Source organism: Strongylocentrotus purpuratus, unplaced genomic scaffold, assembly GCF_000002235.5.
Source record: "Strongylocentrotus purpuratus isolate Spur 01 unplaced genomic scaffold, Spur_5.0 spur5_scaffold_6, whole genome shotgun sequence".
Taxonomy (NCBI): Eukaryota; Metazoa; Echinodermata; class Echinoidea; order Camarodonta; family Strongylocentrotidae; genus Strongylocentrotus; species Strongylocentrotus purpuratus.
In genome coordinates, this window is record NW_022145612.1 from 859,224 (window position 1) to 877,620 (window position 18,397).

At 35.9% G+C, this 18,397-nt stretch overlaps 1 protein-coding gene across 4 annotated transcripts in view; it reads left to right on the plus strand.

Moving 5' to 3' along the window:
* Positions 1 to 14,170, plus strand: part of LOC579510 (filamin-A) — an 80,115-nt gene extending 65,945 nt beyond the window's left edge. For all 4 annotated transcript variants that reach the window (XM_030972008.1, XM_030972006.1, XM_030972007.1 and 1 more), the window contains 17 exons: positions 2,603 to 2,765; positions 3,354 to 3,494; positions 3,785 to 3,913; positions 4,422 to 4,595; positions 4,992 to 5,144; positions 5,409 to 5,612; positions 6,011 to 6,163; positions 6,597 to 6,731; positions 7,188 to 7,352; positions 7,860 to 7,961; positions 8,162 to 8,299; positions 8,870 to 8,985; positions 9,389 to 9,521; positions 9,763 to 9,939; positions 10,361 to 10,579; positions 10,970 to 11,170; positions 11,550 to 14,170. In XM_030972008.1, coding sequence (XP_030827868.1) covers positions 2,603 to 2,765; positions 3,354 to 3,494; positions 3,785 to 3,913; positions 4,422 to 4,595; positions 4,992 to 5,144; positions 5,409 to 5,612; positions 6,011 to 6,163; positions 6,597 to 6,731; positions 7,188 to 7,352; positions 7,860 to 7,961; positions 8,162 to 8,299; positions 8,870 to 8,985; positions 9,389 to 9,521; positions 9,763 to 9,939; positions 10,361 to 10,579; positions 10,970 to 11,170; positions 11,550 to 11,737 — 2,691 coding nt within the window. In that variant the 3' untranslated portion in view covers positions 11,738 to 14,170. The remainder of the gene's footprint in view (positions 1 to 2,602; positions 2,766 to 3,353; positions 3,495 to 3,784; positions 3,914 to 4,421; positions 4,596 to 4,991; positions 5,145 to 5,408; positions 5,613 to 6,010; positions 6,164 to 6,596; positions 6,732 to 7,187; positions 7,353 to 7,859; positions 7,962 to 8,161; positions 8,300 to 8,869; positions 8,986 to 9,388; positions 9,522 to 9,762; positions 9,940 to 10,360; positions 10,580 to 10,969; positions 11,171 to 11,549) is intronic.
* Positions 14,171 to 18,397: the final 4,227 nt, after the last annotated feature.

An 18,397-nucleotide genomic window follows, 5' to 3' on the forward strand; every position in this document is an offset into this window, starting at 1 on the left:
CAGGCTGATGCAGTAGTCTCTCAGCGGACTGACCTTTCTCCAGTCTTCTGTGTTGGTGTAGATGGGTGGGGAATGTAGATGGTTTGGATCCAAGAATCCCAGAGGTGGAGTCCGTCCTGCCCACTATGGCAATTATTATAATGCATTTAAATTGTTTCTTCTGCTTGTAAAGTTCTCCTCTTCTCTTCTTTTCATGTGCCTTTTAATTTGAGATGCAAGCATACATCACAGTTTATAGATATCTAACTACCTTTTGTGATATACATGTTCCAAAATATCTAAACATCCAAGTGATATCAATGTTAGGCATGTTGCATAACAATATAAACCAAATTAAAAGCTGGTAAAAAGTGTCTTGTTTTCATATACTAGATTTTGTTTTTAAATTTCATATGGTCATTTAAAGTTATTCTGTAGGTTTGAACCAGTTAATAGAAGAGTTAAACACAGCAAGACAGATGTTAATAGACATCTTTCTTCCCATTACCCATCTGCAGCACTTGTTATGAATATAAATCACTTGAAACACTGTCCCTTATCCCTGTGTGAATGGAGTGACCTGCAATGAATTGCAATAAAACCATTTTAACGGTTTTGATGCCTATCATCTGTAGTATTCACATAATCCTGCATCAGATATAGATTTTGTCTTTTTGTTTATCTTGTCAGATGTACAGAAATAAGTAGGACATACCATAAAGTTTCTAATTCATATGGGAAAATCTGATGTTGAAATATTTCAATATGTTGAACATAAAATACTTCACCTTAGAAATTCTGATGTTTTCTCTTGGGTAGCCATTACAGTTGTTAAAATATCAAGTCTTGTGATAAACTTTCTAATTCTACCTGATCCTTGGACCTTGTGTAAATGGAGGTACTTTTAAATGAGTATCCAGTATTCCTCATCATCTGGCATTTATGTAAATTGAATAATGAAGGGGGAGGGACCTATTAAGATGAAAGATCATCGTATTATACATTTGCCAAAGTATCTGAAGTGAATCTGTTGCATAAAGATTAACAAACCCTCATTCTCTATCACAGATATGTTTTCATAGAACACACACACACTCACCAACACCTACATGTACTGTCTAATTACTTGGATTCATTTCATGAGGTATTCAGACACCGCCCCCTCAAATGAAACTGATATCAACTGACCAACCCTCGAAACACATCATCCAATCTAAGATGAATCACTCTAGACACATGTCCTCAGGGAGTGTAAATTGATCGCATTGCCTCATTAGTTCTTTTCAATGTCAATTAATTCAAATAAGAATTAGGATACATACTGTCACAGTAAGAGACAAGGGGGTATAATATCCATATGATACATGTTACTATTAAAGTACCAGTTTCAGAAGGTAGTATGGATAAGTAAATTATGGGCTGCCATTGAAAAGAAAGAAAGGGAACCAGTAAGATAGATGTAAGCCTTAAAATAACATTGTTTCATTGGAGAGCTATTTGTAGCTACTCCAGATTACTGCTTTGATTGATGTAAAGTGGAAATCCTATTTGGTGAAAAACATGTTGAGTGACTTCTGAACATAAATGAAATCAAATGCTTGAAAGCATTATTCAGGCAGTGAAGGCATAATGTTGCAAGACTATGTGAAAATTTTATATGAAGTTTATATTGAAGTAATTGGACCTTGCTGAATTTCTTCAAGTTTTGAAGTGTAAGGTTTAGTTTTGTCTCTTTATTTGTTGTGATTGAAAGTGATTGAGATTGGTATGGCATCCATTACGCCATATAACTGTCATCCGCAAAGGCTTCAGTCGAGTGAGATTTTCATTAAATGCAGCTAGGAGAATTTTGATGATTGTTGATATTGAAATACTTCTCCCTGAGAAGAAACAGCTCTCGCAATATTAAAGACTTACAGGTCATGTCCATAGAATTGTACATCGTGCAAAATATACATAAGGTACACCAAATATGCCATATATACCCGTACTACAATATAAAACAAACCCTGATATTATTTTCGGGAAATGATCAATTATGTCATGCATGATATCTCCTGTATTTGAACTATACTAACAAGCCAACTGAAGTCCAATCTTTTTGCCTCAGAACTCCTTATAGAGTGGTGAAGTGTGACGTCATCAAAAATCTATTTTTAGAATTTCTATTAAAAAAAACATTATGAGCCAGAGCATATAACACTGAGTTCCTATAGGAAATATATTCATTCAGATGGTCATATCTCAGCCAATACTTAACATATTCAGTTGGTTGTCGACATTTGGACATTATTTTTTATGCTCCTTTGGAAATGAAGAAAAAAATGAGAAATTCTAAAAATAGATTTTTATAATACCACAGCTTTGGTACTCTATTGCATGTATGATTCTCCACCCATTCAATGGATCTGGACAAAATAAGAGGTCCTGTACTCTGATTAATTATCAGCTGTGATGGCCAGATGGAGGAAATTACCATGATCATTATTTCCCTTCTTAATCTTCTTCTACTGAGTCTACATTTGAGTCTTTTCACAACATTACACCTGTTTAACTACATTGACAACCAGTGATAACCTAACTATTGAAGCTATGAACTAAATGATGTATATTGATTTCCTAGGCTCAACCAGGACCCCCAGAGGACTTGATTCAACCAGAAAGTATCCAGGCTGTACAATCTGCCCCAGAACAGTCCCTACGGCCGTCCAATATGCCTGTAGATGCTTGTAGACCTCTTGACTTGGTCATCCCTGTGATTGGTGCAGGCTTGGGATGTATCTCAGGTAGGAATACATACCCCTAATATGCAAATCATCTGTAATTCGGCAATATTGCTGCAAATCTTGATTTAAAAAAAATGAATTAAAAAATTCATCAATGAAATGAAATGAGACACCTCCCAGTCCAATTATGTGGGTATACAGCCCACTGCTGCCACCTCAGTTAGTAATAGTGATAGTGGTGGTTATTTTACCTGACAGCTAAGAAAGCAATAAATGCTTGTTAGTAAGCAACCAGAAGACAGACGGCTTTGTTGGACATGGTAATGAGGATTAATGCCTTACCAAAGGGCACTAGCGCATCGACATGGTTTCGAACCCGGATCGCCGGATAACGAGACCACTGCTCTACCGACTGAGCTATCGCGCCTCCTCCTTAATGAGGTCAGTAACTGCACAATCTCATACACAGCATCTAGGTTAAGTAAAAATGACTAAGGGTAACAATTAGTGTCATTCTAGTATGCTGGGGATGTTGAAGTTTTTTAAGTGCTCCCCCAAATTTGTGATTCAATTATCTTTTGATAACCCCTAGCATAAATCTGCTCTTTAGTGTATTAATGCATGGCAATCTTTGAAACTTCACTCTAGGTCAGGTCAAGACACCATCTGGCCGTAAGGAAATACCAGTTATCATTGAGAACAAGGATGGTACCATTACTGTCAAGTATTCACCAACAGAGACTGGACGTCATGAGCTAGCTATCAAGTACAATGGAAAGGATGTACCAGGTAAGAACAACTTCTGATTTTCATGTGCAATGTACCTCCAGCTTAAGTTCCTTTGATAAGTGTTTATACCATTGGAACATCAGCATTGCTCATTAATTGTATGATAATTAGTTTAATACAAAAACATCTAATATAATGTTTTACTCAGTAATATGAATTTACTATTCAAGTTTGAATCAGCAATATTCAAAGCTTTTTAATTTTCCTGGTGCTTAAAACTCTTTTTAAAGTCTTGTCTTCTACACACTGCACTTCACTTTTGTTCCAATTTTTGTTTTTCCACCTTGCAGGCAGTCCATTCCACTTCCATGTTGATGAGTTGAAGAGTGGTAATGTGACAGCCTATGGTACCGGTCTTACCCATGGTATCAGCAACGAGCAATGTCACTTCATCATCAATACCAAGGATGCTGGTGCAGGTAAGAGTCGTACAACATGCAACCTATGGGAACAAAGTGGGCCCAATAGTATGGCTATGGGAATAAACAAAAATTAATAATTAATGGGTTTAATTTCTTAAATCATGATTTAATTCACTTGCCCTTAACCTTAGTGGATGATTTTTGTTTATAACACACAGTTTCAGTAGACTCTTATTAGCGATACCTTAGGCTTTGTATTCATTTGGAGTAACATTTGCAAGTCATTGAAAGGAAATAGGAGAATGTTGATGAAATGAAATTATTTGAAGTTACATTTAGATTGGCGATTCAAGTTAGACCAGGCAAGTATCAAAAGAACATTATTACTGAGTAAGAGATCTTGCTCCATTTATTTAATAGCTGAATTTTCTGGAAAATTGTTTCTAAAGCACGTTTTGATGTGAGTAAACATAATATAATTGTCAATGACCAGACATGTCAATTTGTACAACTTCACCCCGAGTCTTAGCTCTGAATGGTGAATATATGATGTGCTTTGTTTCAGGTGGTTTGGCCCTTGCTATTGAGGGACCTTCAAAGGCTGAGATCAAATGCGTAGATAACAAGGATGGTACATGCAGTGTGACTTACTTCCCTACTAAGCCTGGACAGTATGACATTGTCGTCAAGTTTGCTGATAAACACATCCCAGGCAGTCCTTTCTCTGCTCAGGTCGTTGGTACGACACCGTCTCTTTTTTATTTATATTCTAACACTTTAGATGTTTAGATATCTTACAAGTATCAATGTCGGGTACAACTCTTTTTCATGGCATTGAATAATTACATGTTACTAAGAGAAACATCAAATGAATTATTATTATTGTTATTATTTCTTTATTGCAACCAAAACTTGAGGTTGGATTTCAAATGCTTGTATACCCAAACAATGAAATATGCATCAAAACAGTGCATCATGTTGGTAACACAAAGCAAATACAAATTGACATTTAAGCATCCTGGAAAAGAAACATAATAATAATTAGAATTAAACAAAAATTGATTTCATGACAATGTGGAAGTATTAGATATAATCGATAGTGAATGATGTGAGGGTCTCTTTGTTGTTTTTACAGACAAGTCTGGTAGCAGGATGTCGATTGGCACACCTAGCGACGTTCCTCTGAAGATTACTGAGTCCGATCTCAGTCAACTCACAGGCAGTATCCGTACACCTTCCAAGCATGAAGAACCATGTGCTCTCAAACGTCTCAATAATGGAAACATTGGTAAGCAATCCACCATCCACCAATCTCATTCTGGAAAGTATGATATATGAAATTGAAGCGTAGAGATACAGGTGTGTTTGTGCAAAGAAGGAAAGTGTTTGTCCAAGAAGATGATTAATCGAAAGGGATTTTCCTATGTTAAAGATGAACTCTGCTTTGGAGCAGCAGATTTTGAGTATGTATTCTTCAATAGCACTGTGTGACTGATGGTATGATAATATGAAGCAAGGTTGCTCATCTCTCCTGCTCTCTTTTCTTGTCTAGGTATCACTTTTACTCCCAAGGAGATTGGTGAGCATCTAGTGAGTGTAAAGAAGAGGGGACAACACATCCCTAGCAGCCCCTTCAAGATCATTGTAGGAGCTCAAGAGGTCGGGGATGCTTCCAAGGTCAAGGTCACAGGTCGTGGTATCAAAGAGGCCCAAGCAGGTCAAATGGCTCAATTCCTGGTTGATACTAGGAATGCTGGTAAGCTTGATTACTGTCTTCTCTCCTTCACATATAATTAATACAGGAATCACCTGGTTCATGTAGGTAATGTGTTAACTGGTATCATTGCAAAACATTCCATTTTCTTCAGGTGAAAACAGACTAACAATGATTCTTGTATGAAACACATTGAGATAGGGGTCTGTTATATTCATTACTAGCAGTAGCTATATTTTCAGAAATCGTGACAAATTCATGAAAAAAGATCACCTTGTATTCTTAGTTTTCCAAAGGGATGACAACAATTATTGCACACTAGGACATGTTTATTGATTAATTAGCATTTATCTTGTTCATTTTATAAACTCCCTTTTTCTATGCATTGTATACAACTTCTGACTATTATTGCTGGTGTGTTTGTGTTTAACTGATGGCAGGTTATGGAGGTCTTGGTGTATCTATCGAAGGACCAAGCAAAGCAGATATTAACTGTGAGGATAATGGTGATGGTACCTGCCTTGTCACCTTCACACCCACTGAGCCAGGGACATACAATGTCAACGTACACTATGCTGATCAACTAGTACCAGGTAACTAAGAAGGACCACTGATTACTTAAAGCAAGCCAGAAATATAGTAGCCACTTCAGAAACGATTTTGTAGGATTATTTTTTGTTCCTATAGTCCTTTGTATGTTTTGCTTTAACATGTAAATGGTACAATACATTCAATTCAATTCAATTAAAAAATGAGTATACGGTGGGCAATTATACACCTATATGTGAAGGTTCAGTTGAGAAGTTATTGTGATTTTTAAAAATAGACGTTTGGCACCCATATTTATTTGGTTTAGGTCAGATTAGATAAGGAAATATCGCTGTACCATTAGAAATCTTTGTTACCGGATATCAACAGATCAACAAATTAATAAATGTTATAATTATGTCTACTATAAGAATACTTTTGGAAATGTATTATGTCCACTGTATGACTTGAACTGATGATGTTTGTATTGTTATGCAGGGAGTCCGTTCCAGGTTGCAGTACAAGGAGATTCAACAGAGTTGCCTCTGATCAGAGAGACCTTGGTCAGACCTACTAAGGCTACTCCAGTATCCAACGTTGGTAGTGAATGTGAACTTACAGTCAAGATCCCAGGTAAATAAGACCATGAAAAATCGACCTGTCAGTGTGTAAGGCACATGTATCGCAGAGATTGAAACTTATGTTTGGCACCTATATAATTATCCCTTGCTTCGTTTCTAACTCTATGACCAATATCCTTAAGAGAACTTTTGATAGTTTGACTTCTTATGTTAGAAATTTGCATGAGAAGCCCTCTGTGTGAATAAAGTTAAAAATGAAATACTTTTGTATTTTTAGTCCAGAATATGATATAGTATGTGTATGGGATTTTTCACATGCAGTATAGAAAGATTAACCTGTGTTGAGAAAGACAATTGTGGAGATAAAATATCAGTTCACAATTTCTTTTCACACTTGTCTTTCCCCATTTCCCAACTATTACCTTCCAAGTTAATTGATGATTTTGATGTTGAGAAAGAATGTTAAAATGGCGATTGACTAAGTTCTGTGACTGTGATTGCACATCAGGCACGGATCCACTGGACATGACTGCCCAGGTGACTAACCCAGCTGGACGTACAGTAGATGCTGAGATCATGGACAGACCTGACTGCAAATACTGTGTCAAGTTTGTTCCTGCTATGGAGGGTGTACATACAGTCAGTGTCAAGAACAAAGGCTTGCATGTCCCAGGTAAGTTATTCATTTTCTCTTTGCTTTATTGAGGAATTTCTATCTATCTTTAGTAGTAATATTATGTTTGCCTGTATACATGTAATATTATGCCATGCGCTTTACATTCTGATGTACCGGTATACAAGTGCTATATACATGTATGAATCCATTATTATGTCTATTATTTTTTTCTTCGTAAAATCTGTGAAAATGTGTCAGTTAATGAGACTTTAGAGCAACATGATTTTAATTGGTATTATATGTTTATAAACATTTATATGACTTGAATCTTATTTTTAGATAATTTCTGTTCATTTATGTAATAAGTGTGTCACAATAATGACGCATTTGTTTGGAAACTTTTGTATATTTGCAAATCATTATTCTCAACTGTTCATGTACACTCATCTTGTACATACACAACAGTGTCACCAAGAAAAACTAATGTATATGTAAATTTGGTTATGTATTTCTCTATAATTCATCACTATTTAATTCCTTTTTGTGTTTGTCGGGCCATTGCAGGAAGTCCATTCATGTTCACAGTTGGTCCATTCGGTGAGGGTGGAGCACACAAGGTCCATGCCGGAGGTCCAGGACTAGAGCGAGGAGAGGTCAAACAACCAGGTAAGACCAGGTCCAGTAATATTACTCTCAAATTCATCACTCAACATCGGTTTGAATTTTAAGAGAATGAAGTTCAAGCACAGGATATATGTTTTGTAGAATAGACTTGTCTTGTTTTTTTTTTCTGTAACACTGAAATTGTGCCAATACTGCAGTTTTGTAATAAATCAGCCATTCTCTTGATTTGATTTGATTTGTAGCTGAGTTCACAGTCTGGACTCGAGAAGCTGGCCCAGGAAAGTTGGGCATCACAGTATCCGGTCCAGCCAAGGCTCCAATCAACTTTGTTGATAACAAGGATGGTTCATACTTGGTCTCCTATGTACCAACTGTACCAGGTAGGTTGGTCATAGATTATATACCGGTAGCCAGCCCCCCCCCCCCCCCACCTCTCTTAACCTCTCCCAAATCTCCCAAGTCTCCCAAGAATGTATTTGATAGGTTACATAGTGCCCAGACCCTTGTTATGAATGTCTTAAAACTTTAAGAGTTGGCGTTTTCTTATTAAAATTAGTTACATACAGCCCCCTTTTTTCAACATCTTGCAAGTTGGTCTTTCATAAGTTACATGCCTCCCCCCTCTCCTTTTGATGACGATGAGTATGGTTTATACTTGCTCTCATATATATGCGCAGTACCAGATAGGGCTTGAGATATTGATTATTAGTTCCTCCTGAGGCTCCTCTGCAAAATTGTACTTTTGCTTGATGATGATCACTGATATACATAATCCATTTCTTTATTTCTAATGCTCATTTTAACTGACTCTTCAAAATGATTTGTGTCCATAATGAGTTGTTTCTATCATAAATACTATAATTGTATAAGGGTATTTGTTTCTCTACATCCACTGTAGATGTAGTCACGCTATGAGATTGGTTCTACTTTATTTTTCCTCTGCTTTTCAGGTGAATACGTGGTTGATATCAAATTCAATGACAAGCCAATCCCAGACAGTCCTTACAAGCCTTTTGTTGTACCACCCCTTGGTGAGGCAAGGAGATGCAGTGTATCCAGCATCCAGGTCAGTTTAACTATAAACAGCCTCTTTCTTCTATCCTCTCCTTCTTTATCTCTTCCTCTACCTGCCTCTGTTTCTTCCATTTCTAAGTTCTCCCTTCTCCTATATCTCCTATTTCTTCATTTCCTACCTCTCAGGAGTGTTTTAGATATGTATCAATGTTTTTTATCCTTTAAGATGTCTCTGATTGGTTAGCTATATTTCAGTTTCGACAAGTTTAACTATGCATCTATCTAAGCAAGATTGGTAGACACTCGGTGGTAGGACTTGTATTTGTCTCATCAACTTCAGAAGAAAAAAATATGGCAACCGTGTATCTGACTAGCTACATTCAAATTAATCATAACAAATTGATGTAACTCCCAAGGATTGAATTGATGTGTGATATAATGCTTTTCCTCTGCAGGAACATGGTATCAAGATCAACCATCCAGCCTCATTCGTGATTCAACTCAATGGTGCTAAAGGTCATTTGAAAGCAAAGTGTAAATCACCATCTGGAGCTGAGATTGATTGTGTTATCACCGAGATTGATGAAGGTGAGTTGTCATGACGATCTCTCTTTTACTCTCAATCACAACCATCAATCTTAAAATTTATTTGAGAAGTGATAAGACCATAGTAGCCATTGAATATTAAAGCAAAGGTTCAAGTGCCTTTAATAGTTGATGGATTACCAAGTACAACAAACAATTTGAGCTCAATTCTTCAATTTTCTTGTCTGCTTGGGTTAATAATGAGCTTGAGACTAACAGATGTCATCTTTTGAATCTTTTACAGAGAATTATGCAGTGCGTTTCCTACCAACTGAGAATGGAATCCACAGTGTGGAAGTCTTCTTCAAGGATTCTCCGATCCCAGGCAGTCCATTCAGGCTTAGGGTTGGTACAGTAGAAGAAGTAGGAGATCCAGGACATGTTCATGCTTATGGAGAAGGATTGGAGAGAGGAAAGACAGGTCAGTTTCTCTCATATCTATTTGTATTTTGTTTAATGATTATTAGCAATTCTTGGAAACTGCATGATGAATAGAATTTATATTATTCACTGGGGTCTATTTATTCATTAGACTGTCATGCACATTTTTTTCCAAACTGTTAATATTGAAAGTATTATCAGGACAGGAAATGGGAAGTTTAAACGTATTTCTACAGAATATTAAAATGGGGATGATTTGCCACTCTGTTAAATGTTAAGATTTGAATATATGCACAAGTATACAACACCAACTTTAAAGTGACTGCTGCGTGCTAAGTTAGTGAAATAACAAATTCAAGACAAACCAAATGATACCAGAAGTACCTGTTAACTACTCTGCAGATTTCTTATGATCTATTTAAGTCTCTATATCCTCAAATGTTTTATGATTGTTTTATCAGGAGATAAGTGTGAATTCATCATCAACACCTGTGGAGCTGGAGCAGGTACCTTGGGTATCCAGATTGATGGTCCATCTAAGGTCAAGTTAGATGTGACTGAGATTGGTGAAGGATACAAGTGTGTCTACGTCCCAACGCATCCTGGAGAATACATGATTACTATCAAGTATGGTGGTCCCACTCATATCACTGGCAGTCCCTTCATGGCTAAGATTACCGGTAAGTTAGGGCTCTTCATCCTCACATTCATTCGTCAATGAATCGAAATTTAATGTGTCACAAACTAGAGGTTTTTTTTCTGTTTTATTGTACATGTTTATGTTTTTTTTGTTAAGAAAGACGCACATTACACAATATGCACATGTAGAAATAGCAATTTAATGTTTTGACTGCTTTTATCATGGAAGTCCATTTACTTTTTGTTCCAGTACAAAAAAATCGCTCATATTTGCAACACATGGTCAGATGCAATCACATATTTCCCCCTTCATATCTTAAATTGTTATTATCAAATTAAGAAAAACATGTATTCTTATAGTAGTAGATTACGCTGTGATGTAGTACGAGAATAGCGGCATCCATTAATATCTCTGTTTGATCATTGTTTAGGATCTGCAAAGGGAGGCAAGGCAGGCAGCGTTGAAACAGCCCAAGTCATGGTAGAAACCATCGTCAAGACAACCACCACAACAGGTTTCCAAGCTCCAGTCTTTACTTCTGATGCTAGCAAGGTTGTTTCTAGTGGAATGGGTCTCAAGAAATCATTCTTGAACAAGAAGAGTCAGTTCCAAGTCAACTGCTCAGATGCAGGTTAGTTTTTTCTACTCTCCGTTTTTATCCTTTTTTAAAATTACCGGTACACCATAGGTACATGTCAAATATATATCTTTAAAATTATCACAATATGACTTGGTTTTTACAACATGTCATTGAAATCAGTAATTATGTACAGAATTCACATTGAATATGTGTTAGATTAGAAGGCAGATGATTCAGCTATCACTCTGAAAGAAAATTTTACACATTCTTAGGGCATTCTGGTATTCTTTTGATAACATTTATCATATGATTATAATACAGTTAGTGAATGAAATTTTGCAATGAATATATATTTGATAATACGCTTATATTTTGTGGCAGGTATTTGTAGATCATAAAATAATTTTCCGCATTGTTTGTTTTGTTTCAGGTAATAACATGTTGATTGTAGGTATCGCTGGTCCCAAGACACCTTGTGAAGAGATTCATGTCAAACACACCTTCGGTCAGCGTTACACAGTAACTTACCTACTCAAAGAGAAGGGTAACTATGTCTTGATAGTGAAATGGGGAGATGAGCACATACCAGGCAGTCCATTCAGCCTTCAATGTGCTTAGATGATCAAGATATGATCAGAGCAATATGAGATTGCATCTCAGCTCGGGGCCGGGCTTGGGGGCTCCTCCGAACACATCATCAACTTCTTCCTCGCGTTACATATGCAAGACATGCACCCGGCGCATTGAAGCTTGATGCACCTGTACATGTCTAAAGAAGGTTTTATTTTAAAGCTCCAGTATGGGAGGATGATAATTATCAAGAAGAAAAAAAGGAAAACTGCCAGATGTTTTGTGTTCTTGTTGATGAGATGGAAATTAATAGATATTTCTTTTCTTTTCCACCATTGGGTGCATTATATATATGTCACTGAGGAAATGAGTTGTGGAATCTTACATCGACTAGCAAGTACGAGCTATTGCTTATGATTATGTTCTAAAATCAATTCTATTTTTCTTCCAGCTCATTTGGTCAATCTTTTAGCTTCCAACATTGAATGTTTAGTGATTGCTAAGGTATATGAAATTGTTACATGACCTACTAGATACATGTATGACTACAGCAATTATTCATGTTTATTGCAACCGTGTATACAAGGGATACTTTTTTATTTTGTTATGATCGACTTACAAACTTATCCCAATATATAATTTGGGGGAATGATGATTAATAATTAATAATATAAGGTGTATTACATATGAATATTGATAAGAAGACTGATATTAATCCCTCTTTGAAATGATAATGTAGATATTTACAATGTAAAATGAAAGATTTTGTTTGCAGAGTGAAGTAGTCTTTCAAAAGAGTGGTTTTGAAATAGTTTAAAAATGCACATAGCCAAACATAATTTTAGTTTAGGATCTAGCCATATAAATCATGATGGCCGGTGATGTAGACATTGGTCTAATGCCTTGATATGAGTTCAATGAGGTGGATATAAGTATCGCCAAAATACACAACTCATTTTTAACAAATTGATGGAAAGAATTTCATACTTAGATTATTTTAGCAGGTTTGATGAAACCCAAACCTGCTCGAGTTGCCTGAAGAAAAGATATGAACTGCAAAAATGATGAACTTTTTTATAATGACACTGCTAAGCAGAGAAATTTGTATTTTTCAGTATTCTGAATCTGAGTTCCACTCTTATCCTAATAATATTACTGATATTGTATTCATATTTGTATAACTTTTGATAATTGATAAATTGTAATAATAACAGTAGTAGTATAACTCAACTCGAGCATAATTTATTGTAAGTAATGATCATGAATATGTTTATTTTGCATATCTTCAGAGATATTGATCTTTTACTTAATTATTAGTTTTGATACAAAATATATCTGCCTAAACAATTATCAATATTGTGAATCTTGACTTCACAAAATCATAGTTATGATGGAAGATAAAGAAAGAATTTGCAACTTACTATGTATATATACATGTGAATCAGACATTGAAAAAAGATGGTCCTTGCAAAGAACCAGTTAAGAATGTGATTGTGATTGCGATATTAATGAAATGTATTGGAAATGGTGTTGATTATGATGTGTTATATTTTTTGTCGTACATGCATACCGTATTTCATGTTTGGTTTCAGTGTTTTTTCACTTTTTTAATTTTCTTTTTTTATGATTTGGGATATGCTTTGGAACTCAGTACTACCTGTATTTGTAGCACTTAATTCCTAGGTGTTCAGTTTAATATTAGGGGAACAGTTGTCTTCCTAGGTGTTTAGTTTAATAGTAGGGGAACAGTAAGTTGTCTTGTAGCAAAAGATAGTTTAGTAGATACCAAGCAATAAGAACTTATAGACATGTTTATATGGTATGTGTGACTACTGTCAAGTTCATTTGTCTGTGTGAGGTGTAATTTTTTTTTACAATTCATCTCTAAAAACAAAAATAATAACATCGTGCAAAATATCTCCATATTGTTGTATTGGAAGTATCATTTTTGTTAAGTAGTATAGATGGCTGAAAAGAGTGATTACTTGCTATTTGTGTAGATTTTTTTTTTACTGTGAATATATATTAAAACAGCATTAATATTATTGAATTTTATTACAAAGCACAGTTTCTTTTTTTTTTTGGTATGTAATTGTTATTATGTAGAACAAAATGCAATGCTTGTTAATTAGAATTTATGCAATTGACAGAAATAAAATTATGTATAACCTTAGATTCTTTATGCTAAAATTGTCATATATAGTGAAGCATTACTTATTTAGTTATACAAAAATAATCAAAATTTAGCATTATTTAGCTGGTTTGTAGAATTTATGTGAAACTACATATTCTAATTGTTGCAGTAAGATTTATTTGCCACATTGTTAACAGTGAAATAGAAAGCTATTGTGGGGATATATAAGATGGAAAATAAATTCTCTGTATGACATGGGTTTTGAATTAATCATTGGTGATACTAAGGTATAGCCCAAGCAATGGGTAAAAATGCATTAAAAGGGATTATGGAGCTTTGAAACTGTAGACTGAAGTGTTTCTGTCTTATTTTTAAATTTTTGATGTGAATGAACCTGTGCTTATGGGCATATTCAACTGGCAATGTGTTACTTATTAGCTTGTTGACATTTTGTTCATTTGTGGTAACAAAAACTACTCGTGCTAAACAAGGGATTTTAATAAAATAAGTCGGTGGAATGATACAAGCAGATACATGCTCGAGAGAGATTCCCAGTTGAATATGCACCATTTCTTTGGATTGAGTGAATACTTAATATGTACATACTCTTTAAAGGATGGAAACATTCAGCAGTTCAGGGGTTCAAAGTAAAAGGCATGCAGTAAAACATCACCTAGATGGGGAGAAAGGAAGACAGATGTGAGAGGGTGGGGGAGAGGGAATGGGAAAGACAAATATTGGAGATGATGGAAAGGCAGAGATATTGAAGAAAGAGGAGGAGAGATGGGGAGAGAGGGAAACAGATGTGAGAGAGAGAGGGTGGTATGGAAGAAAGAGGAGGAGAGATGGGGAGAGAGGGTGATTTGGAAGGAAGTGGAGGAGAGATGGGGAGAGAGGGTGATTTGGAAAGAAGTGGAGGAGAGATGGGGAGAGAGGGTGATTTGGAAGGAAGTGGAGGAGAGATGGGGAGAGAGGGTGATTTGGAAGGAAGTGGAGGAGAGATGGGGAGAGAGGGAAACAGATGTGAGAGAGAGAGGGTGGTATGGAAGAAAGTGAAGGAGAGATGGGGAGAGAGGGTGGTATGGAAGAAAGTGAAGGAGAGATGGGGAGAGAGGGTGGTATGGAAGAAAGTGAAGGAGAGATGGGGAGAGAGGGTGATTTGGAAGGAAGTGGAGGAGAGATGGGGAGAGAGGGAAACAGATGTGAGAGAGAGAGGGTGGTATGGAAGAAAGTGGAGGAGAGATGGGGAGAGAGGGTGGTATGGAAGAAAGTGAAGGAGAGATGGGGAGAGAGGGTGATTTGGAAGGAAGTGGAGGAGAGATGGGGAGAGAGGGAAACAGATGTGAGAGAGAGAGGGTGGTATGGAAGAAAGTGAAGGAGAGATGGGGAGAGAGGGTGATTTGGAAGGAAGTGGAGGAGAGATGGGGAGAGAGGGAAACAGATGTGGGAGAGAGAGGGTGGTATGGAAGAAAGAGGAGGAGAGATGGGGAGAGAGGGTGGTTTGGAAGGAAGTGGAGGAGAGATGGGGAGAGAGGGAAACAGATGTGAGAGAGAGAGGGTGGTATGGAAGAAAGTGAAGGAGAGATGGGGAGAGAGGGTGGTATGGAAGAAAGTGAAGGAGAGATGGGGAGAGAGGGTGATTTGGAAGGAAGTGAAGGAGAGATGGGGAGAGAGGGAAACAGATGTGAGAGAGAGAGGGTGGTATGGAAGAAAGTGAAGGAGAGATGGGGAGAGAGGGTGATTTGGAAGGAAGTGGAGGAGAGATGGGGAGAGAGGGTGATTTGGAAAGAAGTGGAGGAGAGATGGGGAGAGAGGGTGATTTGGAAGGAAGTGGAGGAGAGATGGGGAGAGAGGGTGATTTGGAAGGAAGTGGAGGAGAGATGGGGAGAGAGGGTGATTTGGAAGAAAGATGGGGAGAAAGGTAATTCTCTTGGGCATTGCGGAGTTGCTGGTGTGAGTGAGATGAAGGGAGGAGATAAAGGCCATTAATATCAGGGTAAACGTTTCTGGAATACATGCCGATATTAGACGTATTCTAAACAAGGGAGACAACTCACTATGCAAATCTTTTTCATATTCACCAATGGTCAAACTACAAAGCAATATGTACATTTTCTATCAATCAAAATGATAATACAAAAACATCCTCTGTATTAACTCCTTGAACGTTCAATATCAACAAACAAATGATGCTACATGACTCTTCCTTTTTGCAGAAGCAACACGAATTAGTTTGGGCAATTCCAAATCGATACAAATGATGATTTGTGTACATAATTCCATGTTTAAATTGGAACACCCTCAATCGGCTGTTTAATGTACACTGTCTTGGTCTCCTAAAATCGTTTTCAATATCTTTATAAGAAGAATTATGTTTATCTTTTATTCTTTCAAAAATATTTGGCGTTACTGATTTCTGTTCAAGAAATTCTGTGTAGCTTTTTTTTTTTTTTATACAATATCACTTATTGATATAACATTTTTTCCCCAGTACAAACTTTATTCCTTATACATCATGGACCGTACCACTGTATTTTCTCATATTTCTTTTTCAGCTAACTGGAAGTGTTTCATAAATTGTCTTTATTACTTTAAAGGCATTATATTCAATCCCAGCTGTCGGAAATATGCAAAAGATCTTAAGTTTCCACTTTGGTGTATAATATGTTTTTATTTCATATATATTTTCATCGAATAGGTTTTTGTAAAAAATGCACGTCCCATTTACTCGTATGAATTTTTTATCAAAAATTATCTAAATTCCGTTATATGGTTCATATTTCATCTGAAAATCTCTCGTATCCATCCAAACAATTACCATTACCCCCCCCCCCCCCACACCCTCCCTGTATGATTCCTGGTGTTTGTTGATGTAGTGTGCTACTTATAAATCTGCTTAATTCTGTATTTTGTTATTGCAATTGTTTATACCATGTATTTTTATTATTATTTATTATTTTTATTATTCTTTACTGGGAACTACGCCATACAAGTTTTTATAAACTTTTTTGTAGTTTCCGTTTTTTCTTTTACTATGTATATTTGTATTTTTTGTATATATTATAATATTGTTTTTATGCTTGAGAAAAATTAATAAACTGAACCGAACCGAACTGAACCGAACTGAAACTTCCAATAGATTAATATAAAATTGTGGCAACGTTATCTTCAACAGTCCAAGAATATAGTCACATGAAAATATGAACTTTCGTCCTAAGTGTTTTAAAATACTGCTTCGATTTCATTTCATTATATTCTGTAAATTGTTTAACCCTCATAACCCTCTGTGCTTTAATCAACAATTCAAAATTCGTCTTACAGACCTCCAAACTGATAATCTAAATACAAGGTATTTTTTGTTAATTTGATTTCTCCCGACCCCAAAAAAATCGAAAGTTAACTTATCTAAATCCTCATAATACCCATCCTGAGACCGGTGTGATGGATGCCACATAAATGGATTTAGAATATACAAACAACTTTAATAAATGTATCTAACCATCGTTGTTAAGTCTTTCTGCTTTCTCTCACTAATTCAAAATGTCTTTATTTTACTTAGTGTTTCTTTATAATTTACATTTTATTTTACTTCTACATTTGAGGAAAAAACTATCCCCTAGAATCTTGACAAAATCTATTTTTTTGACCAAAGGATATATAATATAACTTTTCTTGAAGGGCGCCTAACAACAGTACTTTTGTTTTATCTTTGTTTACACGGAGTCCGCATAGTTTTCTGAAGTTCTTTAACAGTTTTATTACTGTTGTTATGGGGTCATAATATCTGCATATATAACCTGCTTCACGTTCACCTCTCCAAAAAGTATTCCTTTGACACCCTTATTATATCGTTTATGTGCCAGTATTTATAATAAGATAAACAGATTTGGAGATAGAGAATTCCCTGTCTTACACCCCTTTCCATATTAAAATAGCCGGTCAACTTTCCTCCATTAAAGATTCAACTTTGTGTTGTTTTAGTTTACTTTATTTTAGTTAAGAAAGTTTTGTTTGTGATAGTAATATGTAGAGCGCCATGAACGTCAGAGCCTGGCGGATCCCGGCGCTATATAAATATCCATATTATTATTATTATTATTAATTTTGTATACAGTATTTTCACCCATCTACGAAATTGCTGACCAAATCTAAAAGAACATAATGTCTTGTATAGAAAGCTACGCGACACCGAGTCAAAGGCTTCCTCAAAGTCAAGAGCTATCAAACCATTGCATGTTATTATGAGACTTAAATGAAAAACAACTTAGTCAATTATTCTAATCGCTTCTCCTATATTTCTTCCCTCCATAAACCCTATTAGATCTATCAGAACAATATCTTCCAAGACCTCTTTTATTCTTGTGGCCATTATTTTAGAAACAATTTGTAGTCGATATTTGATAAGGATATTGGCTTAAATTTGGTACTAAATGTGGATCTTTCCCTTCTTTAGCTATTAAGATAACAATGGGCTGTTTCTGTGATGCCGATAGCTCTTCCGAGACACAGGCTTCATTGAAGGCAGCTAATAATAAATCTTTTATGTCGGACCAAAATGCGTTGTAAATTTTTAC